Source organism: Eublepharis macularius, chromosome 12 (assembly GCF_028583425.1).
Source record: "Eublepharis macularius isolate TG4126 chromosome 12, MPM_Emac_v1.0, whole genome shotgun sequence".
NCBI lineage: Eukaryota > Metazoa > Chordata > Lepidosauria > Squamata > Eublepharidae > Eublepharis > Eublepharis macularius.
Window position 1 is genome coordinate 45,278,454 of NC_072801.1, and position 20,772 is coordinate 45,299,225.

General features: G+C 42.9%; 1 protein-coding gene across 1 annotated transcript; it reads right to left on the minus strand.

The window, feature by feature from the left end:
• Positions 1-1,303: 1,303 nt before the first annotated feature.
• DLX3 (distal-less homeobox 3) lies at positions 1,304-14,278 on the minus strand. The gene is made up of 3 exons (XM_054993461.1): positions 13,812-14,278; positions 10,800-10,990; positions 1,304-4,164 (listed from the first exon to the last, which is right to left on the minus strand). Exons 1-3 carry the CDS (start codon positions 14,140-14,142, stop codon positions 3,817-3,819), a joined length of 870 nt encoding a protein of 289 aa, XP_054849436.1. The 5' UTR covers positions 14,143-14,278; the 3' UTR covers positions 1,304-3,816.
• Positions 14,279-20,772: the final 6,494 nt, after the last annotated feature.

Here is a 20,772-nt window from a genome sequence, read left to right on the forward strand (position 1 = left end):
CACGTTCCAAAATGCAAGTTGAAAGAAAATCGAAGACTGCTTGCTGTCGTTGCACATGGTTGGTTTTGTGAAGTCGGCTGGAGCTTGAAGTGTGGGTCAAACTCTGTAGGCAGCTTTGCACGGGTTAATTAGTTGAGTTGAGTTCAGTTTTACCTGCTCTTTCTCCAATGAGTTCTAGGTAGTATACATGTTTATCTCGCCTTGTAGGTTAGGCAGAGAAACAGTGACAGCCCCGAGGTCACCCAGGGAATTTCACAGTGAGTGAGGATCTGAATGTTGGTCTCTCTAACCACTACACCAACACTCTAACCACTTCTGTCAGCCATCTGGTCTACTGTATGTGAAATACAAAATATAGTCTTTTCCATCTACCTCATTGAAACATCTCTTTAGGGATGGCAAATTATGTTGCAGAACAAAGGAACAAGGAACAAATTAACATGTAGAGACTCTTCTATCTCATCTTCTGCAGTACATATATGATGTGTGCTACAAATCCTCCTTACCCCTGAGCAAGATTCACTCAAAGGGAACATGGTTAGCTGTATGCTAGAACTGTGATGCTGATAAAGACTGTGCCCTAAAAATCTCAATAATCCGGAGCACCCCCCCCCCCTTGATTATATTGCTGTTTGAGTGCAGTCTGAAGAGTGGCATGACCAACTGGCACATGAAGAAAGAGTTGACCTTGCAATGACTGCTAAACCCTCATTTTGACAGCAATGTAGGTAGACAAAATTCTGCAGTGTGCCGGAGTAGTCACCTGATCACCGCTGAGTATGCTGAACAGAAGCCACTGTGAGAATTGGCCCTAAGGTGCCTCATGTCGGTGATTCATTTAATGAGGGCTCAAACAGAGGAGCAGACGCTCATGCCTGAAAGTGTCTGCCTATACAATGCAAATTTCAGGCTCCTTTAGCTGTAGGAAGAGGGGCTGGCTACCTTTTCTGTTGTTAACATTTTAAAGGAAATGAGCTATTGTTTTTTAAAAGTTGACTTTACTCTTCTAACATACTAACAACAAAGCAGGGGAACTAGTCTTCAGTAGCCAGATGGAGAGGAAGTTGTAGGGTTAAACCCCTTCTCAATTTGTTGGACAACACAAGTCTTGTGATTTTATACTATATGGACAGAGCAAGATGTCTGTATGTTGGCTGTGAGCAGACAGAATGAAAAATGCAGACTTCTGGGGAAATGCATGAGTGTTGCTAGATGTCCAAGCAAAAGTCTGCAAAGTTGCAAAAATCCATAGGGTTCCAACTGTGGCTTTGTGAAAGAAAATGCAGGGCATTGTATTGCAAGGTTTAAAATATTTTATTAACATTATACATAGAGTTTCTGTCTACTACCAAAGCAGAAAGGAAGCTGGAACACAGTTTTCATCTCCAAGAGATGCTGCTCTTTTTTTTCCAAGCCAGATTTTTTTAAAAAACAAGAAAAAGAGACTTCTTTAAAACTTTGAAATAAGCTTTATACAAATCAGCCATATTTACATCCCCTTTCTCCCTCTGTATGTATTATACAAGGCAACATAAATAGCAACCTTGACACTGTACAACACAAGAGAATGCTTATTAAAACTGCAGCTCTTTTTTTTAAAAAAACACATACACACCATTGTTTCTTTTAAAAAAATATCCAAGATGGATTTGTTCTGGTTCTTTTTTTAAAAAATAAGCTCTTTGCTTTCACAATAGCTTAAAATGACATGAGAAGAGCAACACTTAAGACAGTTAGCAATTTTCACTTTCCTTTTTCAAAAAAAAAATAACTTAAATCATTCCCAAAGTGTTTTAAATATCTCCCTAAAATTTTTAAATAAACATTTCTCCCCTGTTCAACCCCTTAAAAACCCTAAACGAAGGTCAAATTCTCAAGTGATATCAATTGACAACAGATAGACAAAGAAACAAATATCTGGATTGTAACGCTGATGCAATTTGAAGCATCTCTTATTTGGAACTGGTGTAAATACAGGGTGCCCCCTCCCCTTTATTACACGGATAGTTTAGAATATAAAAAACAAAAATCCCAGTAAAGAAAGGGAGTTTTGTTTTCACATTTGGCCCCAATATAAATTTGGGCTCCTAAAGTGATGTAAAGTACCTTAATAACTGAGATCAAACACCCCCCTCCCTCATCTTCTTTCTTCTCCAATCTCTGGCATCAGCAGGTATAAACTGAGGATCTGATCCTTTACCTTCTTAATCATGAGTAAACTAAGTATAACTTTGCTTCTAAAAAGAGCTACCTCAGATAGGCAGTGTAATGAAGGAGAGCAGAATCTCCCCCCTTCCAAGTCAATACTAAGACTTTCCTTTGAGCTCTAATTTTTCAGTACCAAAGGGCAAAGTTGGACCTGGTAGCAAAGGATCTGTGATGGTAAAGCTGCTGTGAATGGATCACCCATAGACTTTTTTTTAAAAAGGCTTAAAATCAGGTATGGATAATTTAGGTCAGAACCACTGGGGGGGAGGGGGTTAACCCTCTTCTCCTGGCCACTCTCCTTGTGCAAATGACTCCTCCCAGAGCTGCTTTTTGGCCCCCAGGGGAAGACAGGCGGGCACCCGTATGCATCTGCCCCTACAAGCCAGATCTTTGCCCCAATTAAGCTTGGACTTGTCTAACAGAACAGAACGTTCCTTTTCTTTCTGCACTGGGATTTAAAAAAAAAACACCAGCAGATTCATGCTAGCAGAACTCGCTCTGAGATCGCCTAAACCAGCTTCCTAATCTTGTATTTAACCTGGAGGGTTTCTGGGATGAAATTGCCTGAGTTCAGATTCTCTCTACACAAGACATTTTACACAGGGACACTCAAGTGACTTACTTTCTGTGTGGTTTCATATTCTAATGTACTCTGTCTCCCTAGCAGTGCATGTGTATCCGCAATGGGAGAACAAGTGTAAGATCTTTCACTTGAGAGTCCCTAAGATGTCTTGCGTAGAGACTCTCAGAATCCACACGCTCTTCCCCGTTCTATGTAAACAGCAGTTCTCTAAGAGAGCTTTTTCTAAATATATACTGTCCAGTTCTGTATAATGTATACATTGATTTTAGTCCTAAACTCTTGTTTTGTTTTTTAAAACGTGGTGAGTATGTTTCACCATCCTTTCTTAAACTGTCTTCTAAATTTCTAACAGGACATTATTTGCAAGGGGGAGGGGGGGAAGAAAGACAGATGAATTTCTTAGATCAATTTCTGTTCCAAATTTGCACGGATGAGTAACACTGCAAATCCTGATCCTACTACGGATGACAGCTTTTGAAGTCCTGCCTGCTCTTTCACAGTCCTCAAGACAACACTTCTCTAAAAACCATTTTGCTTTGGAAGCTGAACAAACACGATGAACAAACAAAGAAAAGGATAGAAAATCCTCCCAGCTGTACACTTTCTTTTGGAAAACCTGCATGGTATGACTCTTGGCTCTTCTCCCACAAAGACTGTCAGGTGTCTTCTGCATGAAGCTAGCTTTGGTGGTAGAGAAGAAATTGCCCACAGATAAACCATGTAGGAAGGTGAGATTTGGTGGCATTGTTCGGGTGAAAACCAAATGCATTCCCATACAGTGTGGAGCATGAGGTCTCTCCTCCCTGTCCCTTTCCGCCTATTTTTAGATCATCTCCCCAGCTTCTTAACCATGTCGCCGTTCGTTTGTTCCTGAGATGAGATGGAATGTGTACATGTCATACAAAACACATCAAAGTGTTTTGACTTGTTGCTGTCTGTCTGTTTCTCCCTCTTTGTCTCCCCCTCTCTGTCTCCCTCATTCCTTTTTTCCTGCTCCACTGGTTTCATCCAGGAGGCAAAGAAGGTTAATATACCGCTCCAGGATTGGGAGGAGGCCCCGGAGACGGGTGATGCATAGAACCAGAAGTGGGCGGAGGTCCTTGCTGCTGTATGTGAGGCCCGCTCAGGTTTTGGTGGTGGTACCAAGAATTATGGTCCTCCAAGTAGCTTGGTGGGGAGTTGTACGAAAGCGGTTGGGGGAGCTGGCTTCTATTGGCTGGGTTGTTGTGGGTGTTACTGTCCCAAAGGGTGGGCGATGGTGGAGAATTGCACGCCATGGAGTCACTGTTATTGGGGCTGTGTTCCAGAGGGACTTCACCATTTTTGTACAGCTTCTTGAACTTGGACCTTCGGTTCTGGAACCAGATTTTCACCTGAATTAAGAAAGAAAGAAGGAAATGTGAATATGTGATGGTGATGGACTAAGATCTGGGCACCCCAGGTTTGAATGCCCACTCTGCCATGGAAGCTTACTCAGTGACCTTCAGCCAGTCCTACACTCTCAGCCTAACCATCCTCACAGGGTTGTTGTGAGGAAAAAATGGAGGAGAATGATATAAGATACTTTGTGTCCCTACTGGGTAGATAGTGGGGTATAAATGAAGTAATTAAAAAAAATCGATGATGACAATTGTGTGTGCTTTAAAAATGTCTACGCCTGACACTGTACACATATTCATGGGCTGGGTGGACAACAGTGCTTTTCCTCCTAACCTCTCTGTTCCTTCCCTTAGCACAAGGAGAATCCTCACTACAATTTTGCAGTCAAGTAGTTCAATTCTAGACCTCCTTCAGCTTCCAAGCAAAATACCTGTTAAATATCAGGGTCATAGTTTAAAGAGGCTTTTTCCCCAGGTTGATTCCTGGCAGCACTCTTTTCCGCTCCACCAGAACCTTCATTGCAAACTTGCCAGAATCTTGAGGATGGCTTTTTGAGGTGGGGGGGGAATGGGGAGCCCACTGTGTGTGCTGTCTCTTGCAGACCCGTGGACTGGGGCTTTGAACTACTGCTACTAGTAAAACAACAACTTCTAAAAGCCTCAGGGTATACTCCACAGGTATATAAAACTGAACCTCCTTGCTACATAGATTTCTGTGGGATGGCACCCTAGCACAGGGAGGTCGTAGAATCTGCGTTTAATCTGTTTTCAGCCCTGAAACCTGTGGAGAAGGAATATCCTTCTCTCTATTCATTTCCCTCTGTATCTTGGGTTGGAAAACAGGAATTCAGGGCATGTTAACTCCTCTTCTAAAAGAAATAAAGCACCCATAAGGAGAAAGAAACCTCTCTCTATGGTGGACAGAGATGCCTAAAGGAAAGGGAGTGGAGGGTGAAACAGGGTCTCCTTTGATAATGTTTGCAAAGAGAAAGTCCTTTTCTCTATGGTACACAGTGGTAGGCTGGGAAGGAGTGGATAACATGGCCTCTCCTCTAAGAATGTTCACATCATAAATGTAGACAGGTGGGGCAAGAGGCTGTTTCCATTTTTAAACAGAAACACATATATCCCTTCCTTCTTGTCCTCTTTCTGTAGAGAAGTGTCAAGGAAAAGGGAAAGCCTAGGTTGTTTCATTTATCATACTGCTGTCAAAATCTCAGGAACCTGTCAGGCAACAGGGTGGAAACACTGACACTGTTTTTTGAAGTGCCACAAATGGGCCTTGCCCGCTTTCATGGAGCCCCCCATGGAAGAGACCATGTTCCTCCCTTTAAAAAAACAAACAAACAATCTCTGGCCTGGCCTCTTTGCTGAACAAGATGGGCTTCCCTGGTCTGGTTTCAAAAGGGAAAAAAGTCTTTGTGACAAAGAGCTCTCAGGTGTTTTACAAGTCTTTGGATGCGACTGCCAAGAGTATCAGGGTTGGGACTGTGGTGTTGAAATGAGGGTTGGGCTGGGATCATGGCCCTGGTAGGCTTGAAACCCTTTTCTGATAGCGCTTCTAGGGCATGACACCATTCATGCCCCACTTTGCATGAACAGCACAGGAAGGATGAAAGGAAGTGGGTGGTAGGTGGGGAAGAAAGGAGCAAAGCAGAAAGAAACTCCTTGTGGTCAAAACAAGGAAGGGGCAGAGGGAAGGAGTAGGTTGAAGCCTGTAGGGTGAGTTGTGAAATAGCCACATTAGGCGGGGGGACGATTTCCCCCACTGGTGACCAATGCCATGAAGTTGGCAACTAGCTACTCTGAGCCAATTAATTTTCCAGTCTAACAAACTGTAGCCTTAAGTATGCATTGTCTGTTAATTAATTAAATATTGAAATGATGGATTGCGAAGTCACAAAAGGTTTGAACAAATTGGGTGAAGTCAGCCAGAGTTCTCACCGATCACTTAACATTAGACTGTTCCTCAAAAGGAAAGATGAGATGAAGTTATAGAGAATGTTGACAGCCTAGATGTGCTTTACAACCCTGAATTAATGAACACAGGTACACAAGATGGAGGCTGATGTGGTTCAGTTCTGCTGAAAACCAAAAAGCACAGTCTTAAATCTCCTGCCAAGCACCACTAAAATGCCCAGGCCAGTGCCAGCGTGTTAATGTGGATTGGGCCCCAATGTATCCCAGTGTAGAGAACCTAAGGATTGATGCTTCCATCCATAGGGGTAAAAAAGCCAACCTGTAAACAGCCGGATGATCCAAAGAGTTCAGTTCCATCAAGATTAAAGAAATAGCTCCCCCTCATGCCCAAAGAAAAAGCAGCTAGTTTTTCAATCAGTGCTTCCAAGCTGTCTCACAGTTCATGACGCTTTCTGTGTTGTTTGGTTGCTTGCTTTAAGGAAAGGTCTTTTTCACCATCAAAATGGATCAGCAGCACCCAACGCACACACATACCCAGCCTACACAGAAAGACGTCTCAACCCTGCCAATTATATATACCTTGTAAAAAGCTGAGAAATTCCTAACCTATAAATCTGTATGACAACTGGAGAAAAATATCTCTGAAGACCCAACAAGTCCTAGTTTTATCAAGGTCTTGGCCAATTTGGTGATTACTCATTTGGCAATATGGAGTTATCGACCATTTATGAAACCCTGCTCCCTCCTGGCCCTCCCCAAGGCATTAAGAGCAGTGTTTGGGGTTCCCCCTCTTAATCTCACAATGTCCCTGTGAGGTAGGCTAGACTGAGGGAGAGGGTCAGCCAACAGTACTCTGACCACTATATCACCCCATCTTTCTATTGGCTCCTGAAGAATAAAGAGCCCAGATGACTAAGACAAGGGATCCAAGCATTAACAACAACAACAACAACAACAACAACAACAACAACAACAACAATCCATTTATATACCACCCTTCTGGACAACTTAATGCCCACTCAGAGCGGTTTACAAAGTATGCTACTAGTATCCCCACAACAAAACACCCTGTGAGGTGGGTGAGGCTGAGAGAACTCCAGAGAGCTGTGACTAGCCCAAGGTCACCCAGCTGGCTTCAAGTGGAGGAGTGGGGATAATACCTACAGAAGAATGCAAAAATCCCTTTGGGGTCACACACTATCGAATCTGTCCTGTGGGGGGAAATTCCTTTCTGACAATCACAGGGGCCTTAGTGCTGGCACGAGTCAAAACCATCCTATAGAGCCAACAGTTTCAAGTGACTCATGTGAGTGAGCCAAGCATTACATTACTGTAAGAAAAATCACTCCTGGGTCACTAACCAACCTGACCTGAGGGGAAAATTCCTTCCTGACCATCAATGTCCACATAAACAAAAACTTATCCACCCATTCGTCCCAAGGACATTTTACTAGCTGCAATTTTCAGTGCTCTGAGGTGGCCACCACCACGATGCCACGATGCTCCTGGCTTTCCAGAACCAGGAAGCACGCGCAGGCCTCCCTGCTTTATTTAGATCAAGGCAATTACAATGGCTGGCTTGTAAAAAAAGCCTTGTTGTTGCCGTCCATCAGTGCGTTTGGCCAGGTTTGCATTCCTGACATCTTCAACCCTCCCTTGCTGACCTCCTTAAGGCCTGAGCAAGGAAACAAACAAGCAGGCCACGCATTTGAATCTCGGTCCACGTGTGCAGGACCGGAATCCAGGCCAAAACAGATATAGGGGAAGAAAGTCTAAAACAGAGACTGTCCTCGGAGTTTACTTGCAAACATTCAAAATGTATATTCTCCCAGTTCACACGTATATAGTACTGAATTTGGCAAGTTAATACAAAACAATTACTTCTTTCATTTAAAAAATAAGGCAATTGTGTTTAACATTAACATGCTAAATTCACTTTGAAAGTCCAAGGGACCTGTGATTATTTGTTCAAGATGTAATTCTTCAAATTTTTAAAAAAATCTCCAGTTTTTAAATTGAAAAGGAACATCATTTGAGTTCCAACTGGAGCCCAAATTTTCTTTCATATGCGACTTGGAGGAAAGCCATTTATGCAAATAGTGAAGTTTTTGAAATTTGACATTTGACCATGCTAAACTGATTTTATGAATGCTTTTGATCAAATCTTGGTGTTTTCTGAGAAGTTTGATTTTTTTTCTTGCTTGTGCCAGGACATGATGAATTGGATAAAGGATCACACGATTTGCTCTGAATTTTGAGTTTGGATTCAAAATCTACTCCCTCACCCCCAATACAAAGTGAGATATAGTCACTGAAACTGGCATTTTGTTAATATAAGTTTTTTAAATGTTATGATTCCAGTCTGCTTGGCAATCTTTCTCCCTAGCCCCAGATGTTTGTGAGGAGGTGGGACTGGGAGACAGTGGTTGCTTCATAGTGAAGAAGAGAAAACACTCCCCAGGTTCCCGGAAGTATGTTGTTCTTTTGTCTTACTGTATAAGAAAGAAATTCTTTCCGTCCCCACTCTGCCTCAACTCTTCCATTTCCATATGCCATATTCTACCACACACCTAGATACCAAGGCCGTTCCAGTCAGTGAACAGTGGAAGTGAGATTACTGCTTTTACATCCGTACTTTTGCCACCCCAAATTCCAATAGGAAAAATGAGATCAAATGGTTTTGGGTACTGAATCTTCCACTTCACAGAATTTCCCAGAGTTTATGTGATGGTGTGCTTGACCCTCTCTGAGAGCCAAATGAGATGAGGAAATTTTGTGATGGGGGGTGTGTGTCTCACGTTTTAAAAAACAGCCATGGGGGGGCCTCTAGTATGGATCAGGCCACACCACTGTGGAAGGGAGGTAGATAACATTTCCACCATTTCACACCAACCCCCCCTGTCTCCTGGAGCTGCAGGGAGAGTATACGTGTTTCTCTTCTCAGCCATGGATCAACCCCTCTCCCTCAGTGCTGTGGCCCCAATCCAAAGATGAAATGTCAGGAGACCTGACCACAGTCCCCCACCTATTGTGGTGCTTGCCCACAGGAAGAGCCAAACAAGATGGCCCTATGTGAGCCTTCTGATCCAACCGGTCTCTGAGTCTGGAATACATACACTGTCATAATGTATTTCTGGGAAGAAATCTTCTTCAGTGACACAGTTAAGGGCCCAGTTGGACCACAACCATAAGTTCCATTGGAACTCTCAATGACAGACTGACATCCTAGAAAATGTGATTCATATTGAAAGAGGATTAGAGAAATTGGTTTAGGCTGCCTTTTGGGGACACCTGGAACCAAATTTTGCTGTTCTAGTTTTGGATTTGCAGGCAGTAGTTGCTTTGGGAGAGAGAAAGAGGTGCACAGGTCCAAGCCTGCCTTGAAGAGGGACCACTGAAACCCTGCCTCTGAACTCCAGAGATATGAGAAAACGAATCTGTGGAAAGTCCAGAGAGTACAGAAAGTACTTTGCACACACTCAGGGACAGTCTCTTCCTTATCACAGGTGCTAGGGCTGAGTCTTGGGCTCTAGTGTATCTTAGTTCCAATGAAGCAATATCCATCAACAGCCAACCAAAACCATCCTGATGAAACCTTAACACTTGTCAAACCTGTGTTTCTCTTGATTTCGTTTCCCTAAACTTACTCAGCACTGGTTCACGCTCTGAACTTGCTTATTTTTCTTCCCTTTCTTTCTTATGTTTAAAGGAATCAAAGCTGTATTCTAGTCCTCCACCCCCACCCCCCACCCCGATGCCCCATCAGGACTATCTGTGTAATCTGGACCTCTGAAGAACCGCAGGACTTGACGAATGACATTGAGAAGGTTTAAGAAGAAGAAAAAATCAAAACTCCTGGAGGTGTATCCTGGCTTCCTATCACACCTAAGAAATTGCCTACTCCCTGTTTCCCAAGGCAACCTCCAAACCACTCAACAGCTCATCTACGAGCTAAAGGGAGGTTTTCCCTCCCTCTGCTTTTGCCAGCTTCCTCCTCTTGTGCTTCTGAAGGTACAGGGAGAAGCTGCAGAAATGCATATGCTGCATAGCCCCACCCACACGTTTTATGGTGCCACCCCCCACCCCCCCCAGCCTCTCTCAAGCCAGTCAGCACCTCGTTCCAGATCTTTGAGTCTGGTCAAACCTTGAGCTTGCTGCTGGGGACAGTATAGAAGCAGGGGGAGAGATTTAGCCTTTGGCCGCTGTGCTTTGACCAGAGTTTCTGACCAAGGACACACAGTCAAAGGAACTGCCACCTGACTTTTTACAGTGATATAAAAGCTGCTGGTCACTCTATTTTGAGCCCTTCCACCCCAAACTATGAGGTCATAAAATGTGCACAAACTGTCCAATTGGGGGAAGTTGAGAGAGGGTCAGCCCTGGAATGTGGATAATTGGCACAACTACCAAATGAGAGAAGGGGAAGATTGGCGTGTGTGTGTGTGAGAGAGAGAAGAAATGGGGAAGAAAAAAATCTGATAGGATGGAGGTGAGGGTGTAGAAAAACTATGAAAAGGGAGCTGGATTTCAACTATTGTTTCAAAACGTCAACTAAATTTTTTGGCTGCAGGATTTGAATTTTTGTATTAGTTGAACTGGGCCCATTAAACTCAGCCGGAGTGCAATTTGCACTCATGTTTCCCTGAACAGAGGCAGGGGGGCGAAACAGAAGTTTGCATTTTTGCTTTGTTTTGTTTCTGGAGTTCTACCTGAGTCTGGGTGAGTCCGAGCTGTGCAGCCAACTCTGCCCTCTCTGGCAATGCCAGGTACTGCGCCTTCTGGAATCTCCTTTGCAAAGCCGCCAGCTGGTAGCTGGAATAAATCGTGCGTGGCTTTCGGATTTTTTTGGGTTTCCCGTTTACCATTCGCACTTCTGGTTCTGGTTCTTCCTTCACTGAAACTGAAGAGGTGGGTGGGGAGGCAAAAGAAAGAAACCAGGAAAGATAATGTTAGTCTCAGAAATCTTAGCGAGTAAGTAGTTTTTTTTTTTTAAGGAACTGGTGAACGTACTCTGAAGATCTTGCTTTTATGCATCCTTCCATATTATTTGGAGGGTGCAAATACATTTCAGCAAAAGAATCCATATTCTCAGTCCTTTGGAGTCTGAATGAATGAAATCTTGGTACAAAGAAACATTCAGTGACCTTGTTTATTTTATTCATGCTAGGGATGAGCTGGTCCTTCGAGAAAGGCAGTTTTTTTGTAATTCCAGAAGGTTACTGATCTTATGTTACAATCTCTTTTTGTTCTGCTGCACTGAATGCAAACAATTGTGCACCCCAAAACTCCCAATCCTCCAGCTCCTGCACTCCAAGGAGTAAACTAATGGCAACCTGCAACCTAGAACGCTAATATTACCTAGCCAAGCTGGAAGCTTTCTCTAGCCCATTCCTTCTGATCTCTCATACAGTCCACAAAGGGCTCTTTGCACCTCCATCTCATTACCCCCCTCCAAGTTCTACCGCAAAATCACCATCTTTGAGGGTGGATCTGGTGGGGAAAACTAGGTTTTCCAGAGGCCTATGAGACATTCTCCGTGTTTCTATGCAATATGCATTTGATTGACCAATCATTTTTTCTCTAGAGTTTGTATTGTGGAGATTGGTACAAATTTTGTATACAAGAGAGAGACAACATCAGAATTGTCTAAGAATATAAAAAGTGAAGACATCTTGCATTCTACTTTGTGGAGAACTGAGGGAGTGGATTCCAATAAAGAGGTTTTAGAAAATAAGCAAATCCTTGAAAAATCTAGATTTTCTCACTTTCTGTTCTCTTTCTGTCGATTTGTGAGCTTTTGCTTGGCTTGATTCTCTGACTGACTGCTGTTGCCACGCTTTCTTGCACTACAATTTTCTCTCCCCGCCTCCTGGCTCTCTATTAGGCTTTCTCTTGTTTTAAAAAATAATATTTTTAACATTTACAAGTCCTGGTTAACCTCAGAGGACGTGGCTTTAGCCTAGCTGTTTTTATTCCATCTCAGACCTTCTGGTTCACAAATTCAACTGTGCTGCTCCTCTTCCATTTTGACTTAGCTTGTATTTTTTTATATAACCATCCATTTCTCTTTCTTACTTAGATCCCTGATATATTTTTTTTCTTGGCAGGAAGTGTTGTCCGGTTACGTGGGATCAGTTGGAACCACACAACCCCCATGTTCCCTTCCTGAAATATTTGTGGGAAGCGAAGGCGTGAATTTTAGGCCTTGAATGTCCAGCCAGTGTATCTGGTCTCTTAACATATAAAAACTACAGTTTTGTTTGCAGATAGAAACATTTATCAGCTTTATACCCCTGTCCTCAACCCATTTAATTGGAAGCCAGCTGTAGCGGTTTCAGCGACTCCTTCCCCTTGCAATTGCCATTTTAGTCTTCTCATTTACGTTCAAAGAAAGCAACCCTCCGTCTTCTGACTGAACTGTATTGGAAATATTTTGCTTTTCCATCTTTAAGTTTTAAAGTGTCCCCTTTCCTATTTTTTTTAATGGACACAACTAAATTGACTGTTCTGCCACTTCACAGTTTTGGGTTTTTAACGTCTGCAGACTTCAGGAAATTCTGCAGCCTGTTTGCATGAGTGGGGAAATAAAAAGCCACTCGCAGATAATAAATAGTTGGAAACTTTGCAGAAATGGACGAAAACTGAGGCTTATTTTTTTTAAGGGGTAGAGAACATGTTCCTTTTGCCTTCAACAAAGTATCATATAGAATTAGCCATGAAGTTTGTTGCAAACAAAAATCCAACCTTCTCTTAAACAAAAGAAGAAATTCTAGGCATTCATACAACAGTTAACTGGTACACAATTTATAAAAAGCAAACCGAGACCCAAATTCACAAACTAATTCACAGTCTTTCATAAACTAGAGTTTTTTTTCTTACAGTGATCTCATAAAACAATACTCTCTCTGCACAATTTATTTCTTAAAGTGATCTTTTGCTGTTTACCAAAGAAATGTAATGAGGGTGGAAAAACAGGTAACTCCTTTTCTTCTCTCACTCAAGAATGGAAACCCCCGTCACCAATGGACTTACAACTTCTCCAGTGATTTGCATCTTAACAGGCAACTAAACATTGTATAACTCCGAGATCTCCATCATGGACTGTGATATCCATGCCAGAATGTGTACGCCAACCAATTCCGTATGTTGTTTTCAGCTGTGATAAAATTATCAAGGGGCAGGGGAATAAGGCTGAAAGGTAGGGTTGCCTTGGCTACATACAGAGGTTCCCCCTTTAATTTAAATTTTGGGGGTGGGTGGATTGCAGCTTCTTGGGGGGAGGTGTCACTGAAATTGAATCCCAATTTGAAGGTTCCTCATTACTGTTATCGGTGTGACAAGTGATCTATTTGAGAATCACACAAGTATACCAGTTCAGTGCACAGGGCATGAGGGATAGAGACCATACGAACCTTTCAAGAGGTTCCTGGCTAGGATCAAACAGGAATCCTGAGTCCTTCCAATGGTGTGCTTGTGTATCCAGGGTGTTTGAGCAAAAGGCGATTTTTCAATTCTACAGCACTTTCAGGAAAGCCACACAGGTGTTATCTAGCTATATTAGGAGGACACCTTCCCCCAATACACACCTCCAAGAGAAGAGGGGACAAGAGATTCTGCAATCCAGGAGTTTCTCAAGGCCCATTAAAAACATTTCTCGGTCCATCCCCGCTCAGACTCCTGCCCTCTAGAGATTGCTTGCCAAGCATACAAAGTGTTCTTACCTGCTTCTTGGCTGGGCAATTGCTGGTCCCGGAAAGATCCATATTGTCTGTAAGAAGTGCTGTAGGGGTAATCAGATTTCGGGGAGTAAGTCCCAGCCCCCCCTAATCCGTTCAGGTTAAACTGGGGGTGGTACGCATAATGATTCATAGGTTGGGTATAAGGTTGACTGGGGTAATACTCATGCTGGTTATGTGGGGTGCTGTAGTAGCCCAGATCCGTGATGGATGATTCGGGGAGCGTGGGGGAGTCCTTAGTGGCCGCATGGCAACTGAGGGAGCTGGAGATGTCTGTCAAGATGCTAGTGATCTTCTTGTCAAAGGATCCACTCATGATGAGAAGGGTCCCACCAATGGAAGATCCACCAGTTCGGCAATGAAACTAGGCAAAGTAGGCAAAGTGGCTTCAGGCTTTGGGCAAATATTCTCCTCCTCCTCCTCCTGAGTAGGCTTACTCAGTCATTGCTCCAGTAATAGCTGTTGCTCCTGTCCTCCTCCAGGGAAAATGTGTAAGAAATCTAACCCAGCCAGCTTGCTTAAACCCTTTAATTAGAGAGTAGGGAAGGGTGGATGCTGCATTCCGATTGGCTCCAGAAATATTGCCTTGCAGGCAAAACACACTTCCCCCCTCCTTCTCTCTGTCTCTCCTTCTATCTCTCTGTACTTAAAAAGAACCCACAAAAAAACCCTGAAGAGCAGATGAGAAAATAAATGTACCCCCCCCACCTCTCTCTCTCTCACACTCACACACACACTCCTCTTGACAAATCTCTAGAGGGGAAAATACATTGCTAAAAAATAAAATGTTCCTAGTCCTCCCCCACCCTGATTTAGAAGGGGGTAACTGGATTGTAGGAAACAGCGTGAGTTGGAAAGCAGAGGGGAGGGAGACATCTGTGGGGTTGCCTAAATGTGAGAGCCATGTAGATTGTTGAACGTGCCTTCAAAGAGCATGTCCTGCTCAGCCATGCTAAGGTGTGTTTTGGTGTTGGAACTGACAGAAACAGGTGTGTGGCCTGCCTAGAATAAACCTGGTTCATTTGAGTAGGCAGTTGGTTGTGGTTGAGCGGCAGGAGGGCAGCAAGGGAGATTTCAAACCTTGGCTTTTTTTAATTGCAGGTTTTTATCTTGGATGTTGCCTTGTTCTTTTGTAAGGCACTTAGGAATTTATTGGCGTTCCCATTCTCATTCTGATGATGCTGTTTTCAATTTACATCTTGCTACCTGCCCTCTGTTTGCCATAGCACCTGTTAATTTGCTTTACAAATCTTTATTTCAACCAGCAAGCATTAGCTGCAACTCAGTCCCACTGAAGGCACCGAGGCCTAAGTGAATTGAGACTCACCAGTTCCTGTGGCTTCCGTAGGATGCCTAACTTTTAGCTGCATCTGGGCCATTGTGTTTTCACACTACGTTTTGAGATAGATAAGTTTTGTTCCAATTTTATAGAAGAAAAGTTCATGACTGAGGTGGAATTTAAATCCAGTTCCAGGCATACGTGTATCACAAGTTCAAATGTCTGCTCCGTGTTAGTTATTTATTTACTTAATTTATACCCTTTCTCCAAGGCGGCTTACCTCATTTTCCTCTCCTCCATTTTATCCTCGCAACATCCCTGTGAGGTAAGTGATGCTAATAGTGTGTGACTGGCCCAAGGTCACCCAGAGAGCTGCTGTGGCAGAGTGGGGATTTGAACCTGTGTTTTCCTGATCCCAGTCCAACACTCTAGCCACTACATCACACTGGCTCTCTGGTGTTCAATTGGGGGTGCATATAAGATGTGCAGCTTTGAGGCATGCATGCATCCATACAGAAATATTTACCTGTGAGATTACGTGTGAGATTATGAGTGTTTCTCAAGATTTGGCAAAAGTCTGGGACTTGAAAATATTCCTCTTTTTACTTTTACCAAAGGATACTTAAAAAGAAAACAATCTTTATGGATTTTAAGTATGTGGCTGTAAGTATCCAGCTGTCTTTTTGTGGCCCAATTGCCTTGAACATCTGGACTCCCAACAGTTGCAAATACCAATTAGAATGTAAACTTTGCATTTCTGCAGGCAAGTACAATTTAGGAAGATTTCACCTGAGAATTTCAGGCCATGGATAGAGATCAAGACCATATCTTGGCTCTCATGCCCAAATGCCAGGCCAAGAACAGGACTGAAAAGCAACACGGACCAGTGGTTAGAGATCACTTGTCTCAGACCTGGTTTTGAATCTTTGCACCGACAAGGACTTCCTCTGCGGTCGCGGCCAAGTCGTCAACACACACTGGTGGTATTAGGTGAATATTAATAATATCTCTGATTTCCTCCATTCTAAAACTCAAACAACAGTGACCTGGCTCTAGGCATCGGCGAGAGGATAAGCATTTTGGATGAAGTATAACTCTCTCTCACGAGAAGTGGAAATATAAGGAGTGGATTTCTACCCCTCACCCCTTTCGATTTTTTTTCTTAATGTTGTTATTTTGGCTTGTGGCCAAGTGCTCTTGAGTGTATATCATCACATGTTAACTGTATTGTTGAAGGGTGTGTGTGTGTGGGGGGGTCTGTGTGGAAGGAGATGTGCTTTAAGGGTGTGAGTGTTGGTGTAACGAATCAGGATCATTTATGGGCTTCAACTCTCTCAAATCCCAAACTGCACAGATACCTAACTCCTGTTTTCCAGACCCTTTGAGAACCACGATACTACAAGCATTTCTGTACATTCTGTACATGTGTGCATCGTTATTATGCGCTCCATGTTCTGTAAAGGTGACTATGTTTAGGAGACAGCATTGGGCTTTTGGGATGAGGGAGACTCTATGCTTGCCTGGATATGTATGTTATGTTTGCGTGCTGTGGAGGAATGTGAGGCGGTTACAGTTGTGTGATGGCAAAGAATGCGTTTGTGTAGGTGGCTAAAGTTTAGGGTGTCGAGGTGTTTGTGGGTGTGCATCTGTTTCAGTGCAAGGGTCAGCAAGTACAAACAATCGTCTCTGAGAGATGCAAGACATTTTTTACCCGGGTATTTCAAAACACCAAATGTTTTTCTTTTGAAATTTGATAATTTTTTAAAAGGATGCTAGTTTGCAAAACTAAATTGTATACCTGGTTGACCAACCAGAAGAGATCCTGGGCAGCTTTAGTACTTCATTCGGTGTGTTTCTAAGGGCTCTGAAACCAGCAGGATTTATAACTGGGAACAATAAGAGAAGAAGGACAGTATGAATTTGTGGAATCAAATTTATAAAGAGAGGATCTGTTGGCTGGATCCTGTGGATCCTTTCCACACTAAACAGTAAGTGAAAGGCTCCTTTTACCAGAGGGAAAGCACCACCATTAGCTAAAGGGATCCGTGGGATCTAATCCATAGGAAGTTTCCCCCAGAAGAATCAGTTTCAGCTCTTTAATTTTCCTTCATTCTTGGTCAACCTGTCTGTTTATCTGCATAGGATTGTGTTTGCAGGAGGAGGTCATGTTGCACACAGTAGATGGATCCTATAGGGTACTATGGAGAGGCAATAAGTGTAGTGGTTAGAGCACCAGAGCATGATTGGAGAGATCCAGATTCAAGTCCCCACTCTTCCCTGGAAGCTCCCTGGGTGACCACGGGCCAGTCATTTTCTCTCAGCCTAACCTACCTCACAGGGTTGTTGTGAGGATGAAATAGAGGTGGGGAGAGCATTGTTATAAGCTGCTTTGGGTCTCCATTGGGGAACAAAGCAGGGTATAAATTAAAAAATTAACCAGATTCAGCCCCCACTGGTATCAGCCCCAGCATAAGCTCTGAGTTCTTGCTTTGGAGATTCCTTAACCAAAGATGTCCACATTTTCCCTGACCTGAGCTGTGTCTGGACAATTGTATGTGTGTTTAGAAAGGGGACAGAATGGGGTCAAATTGGGAGTGTAACAGATCTGGGGAGTACCTGCCATAGCCACAAAAAGCAAGTGTGCACCTTGGAGCCTTCCACACGGCCGTAGTAATCAGGCTTCTCTCGTGATTTTGCAGTCGCCCCTCTCCACTCCATATACTCCCAAATATTTCCCCCTTAGCAAACTCTGCTGTTCATGACTCTTCAAAATGTTGTTGTGAAATGGGGAAGGAAAGATCTGAAGGATCATCACTTCTGGTTCATCACTTGAGCTTTTCTCTTCTGAATTAATGTGAACATCTATGGTAACTTAGGTGCTGCTTTCTCTTCAGTTGGGGATGTGTGTTGACCCTTGTTTGAACAAGCCTGCTTCAAGTGAGGGATCAGCTGCTGAATATATTCTGGATACGGAGGCTTCAGGCCTAGGCCTGTACCTAGAAACATGTGCAGAGTGTGTGTTGCCTTCACCAGCTCCCCAAGACCATCGGGGATCAGTTTCAGACCAGACCTTGTGACACCCAGGCAGGTGTCACTATCACAATTTCAAACATCAGGCATCTCACATTTTTAGCCCACCTTTCTTTCAAACAGCAGCGAGTGGCATGCATGGGGCTCTGCGCCTCCATTTACTCCCCCAACAACCCTAGGAAGTAGTCTAAGCTGGGAGAGGTAATTGCTGAACATCGCCTAGTGGACTTCATGGCTGAATGGAGATCTGAAACTGAGGTCAGCACTACACCACACTGTCTCTTGTTGAGATTGCTCGCTGTCTGTTCCCAACTTTCTCGCCATCTAATTGTATTCTCAGTCAATAGGAAATACAATGATCTAGAAGAAAGTAATTGGCTAGAGGTAAAATTACGGGAAGGCATTCTGGTGTAATTGATTCCAACTCAATTAGAACATTTCCTCCTCTAATCTAACTTCACTTCTGATCTGTTTCTCTTTCAATGTTTACCTTCTGAACAAATTCCAACATCACATTTGGGGCTTTTGGGATCACTTTGAAGTGGATCTTGTCCGCATGTCCCATGGAAATCCTTGAGGAAACTCTGGTTATATCTGTGGATTTCTGTAAGTTTCTATAATTATCAATAAGACCCCAAGTTCAGCCCTAGACGAGTCAATACAGGATAGAGAATTCATATGTGCTGTATCAGTTCCATGCCCCAAATGTTATGTTGGAAAAATTCAACTTACTTGCATATATAACAATATAATGGGTTGGATCCAACCATCTTTTTTGCATAGCCCCTCCTAATTCTTCTTCTTACTACAGCCCCTGTCCCACATTGCTTTTGTTCATGTACATCCCATGATCTACCCCATAGCCCTTTTTTGGTGATTACCCCTGCCTCTGATTTTCAACAGCAGAAAAACTGGTTGGATCAGCCCAATATATTTTACTTTTTCACGCTGAGACACATAAATATGAGAAGGGAGCATGGTGGGGAACAGCCTCCCTCTGGTGTTTCAAGAGAGCATTTACTTGAAAGTTAACCTATCAATAGTTCTCGGAGAATCATTACAATAAAGAAATTGGATCAAGTCTAAGTTTGAGGTTTCCATCTTGGAATCTCGATATCCAGATTTTAAAATTTGGACAAAACAAAATGTTATAGGGATGAGTTTCTGCTTTAGATAAATTCATATGTAACACTTGTCACCTTTCATTGGGAAATTCCTTAACACCCAACCTGGATTTAGCCCATGGCTTTGTACATAATCTGGAAAAGCCTGTACAAGCAAACATTTTAAAATTCGGGAAAATGTTGAATTTCCGAGGTATAGCTTCCGGATAAGTTGGAGCGCCAGAATCTCTCCTTGTAGAAAGTAAAAACTCCAGCCAATCTTCTGTTCTTGAACTGGTACTTCTCGCACTATTCAAACTAGGAGAATTTCCTACATAGTTTCCCTGGGTTATAAAACAGATATCACAAAACCTTTTACTATTTCAGAAGTGTAGCTCTTTGATTTCCTGGACAACCACACGTGTCACTCAGCGTTACCTAGGAAGAGAAACCCAAGTATAGACAGTATTTTGTAGTGGTCAGGTTGTTGAACCAGCATCCAGCAGGATCAATCCCTTGCTTGCCAAGAAACATCTTAGGTGAGCTTTGGCCAGATACTCTCAGCCTAGTCTACATCAAAGGGTTGTTTTGAGAATAAAATGGAGTGTGGGGGGGGGGGGAAGCTGTGGATACCAACTTGAGCTCTTTGGAGGAAAAGCAGCATACAGATGCATTCATTTTTTCTTTTTACAAAATATTATCAACTGGCATTTTGTATTCACTAAAATGGAAGACCAATTCACAAGCTTTCTGTGGCAAAGGCTGAGATCTTATGCCCGATGGAATTCAGTGAATTGGCATCCTCTAGCTCAGAATTTACGATGCCCAGCTTTGTCCAACTCTTGGAAGACTTCCTAAATGATGCAGAGTTGTGATTGGAAGCCGTCTCAGTGCATTCCCAAACTGTAGTCCAGAGTTATTACTTGATAGATTCCCTGTTCTCTCGTTCTACTTCTCCTTTTTGGAAGAGGGATAGTAGAACTGAACTGCTAGGAAAACTACAAATCCATGCAAATGTAAACAATAATAAATTCTCGTAGACATAACAGTTTAGGTTTATTTAGTTCTGCAGTATTGGAAACAGTCAGCAAAATGGTGTTTGTATGAAAAGGTGGGAAAGATATCTTTCTATAAACATTGTTACTGCTCATGTGACACACATTTCATAGACTACTTGCTGGATAATCTTGGGCCAGTCACTCTCAGCCTAGCTTACCTCACAGAGGAAGGGAAAGCTATGTATTAGTAAATAAATGTACAGTGTTTGTTCAAAAAGAGTCCAGTAGCACCTTTAAGACTAACCAATTTTATTGTAGCATAAGCTTTCGAGAATCACGTTACAAGTGTATATAGTCCATGATACAACACTGCCATCTGCTGGGCAACTTGTAACAGTGCAACCAAATCCATTTACTGAAGAGCAGATGGTATTCTTTTCAACATTTCTGAAAGCCAAGACATGCAAAAGTCTCCTCTCCTCTGGCCTGATGCAACCTGTTCCTCAGTAACTCTATCAGGCTCTGCATCAGTCACA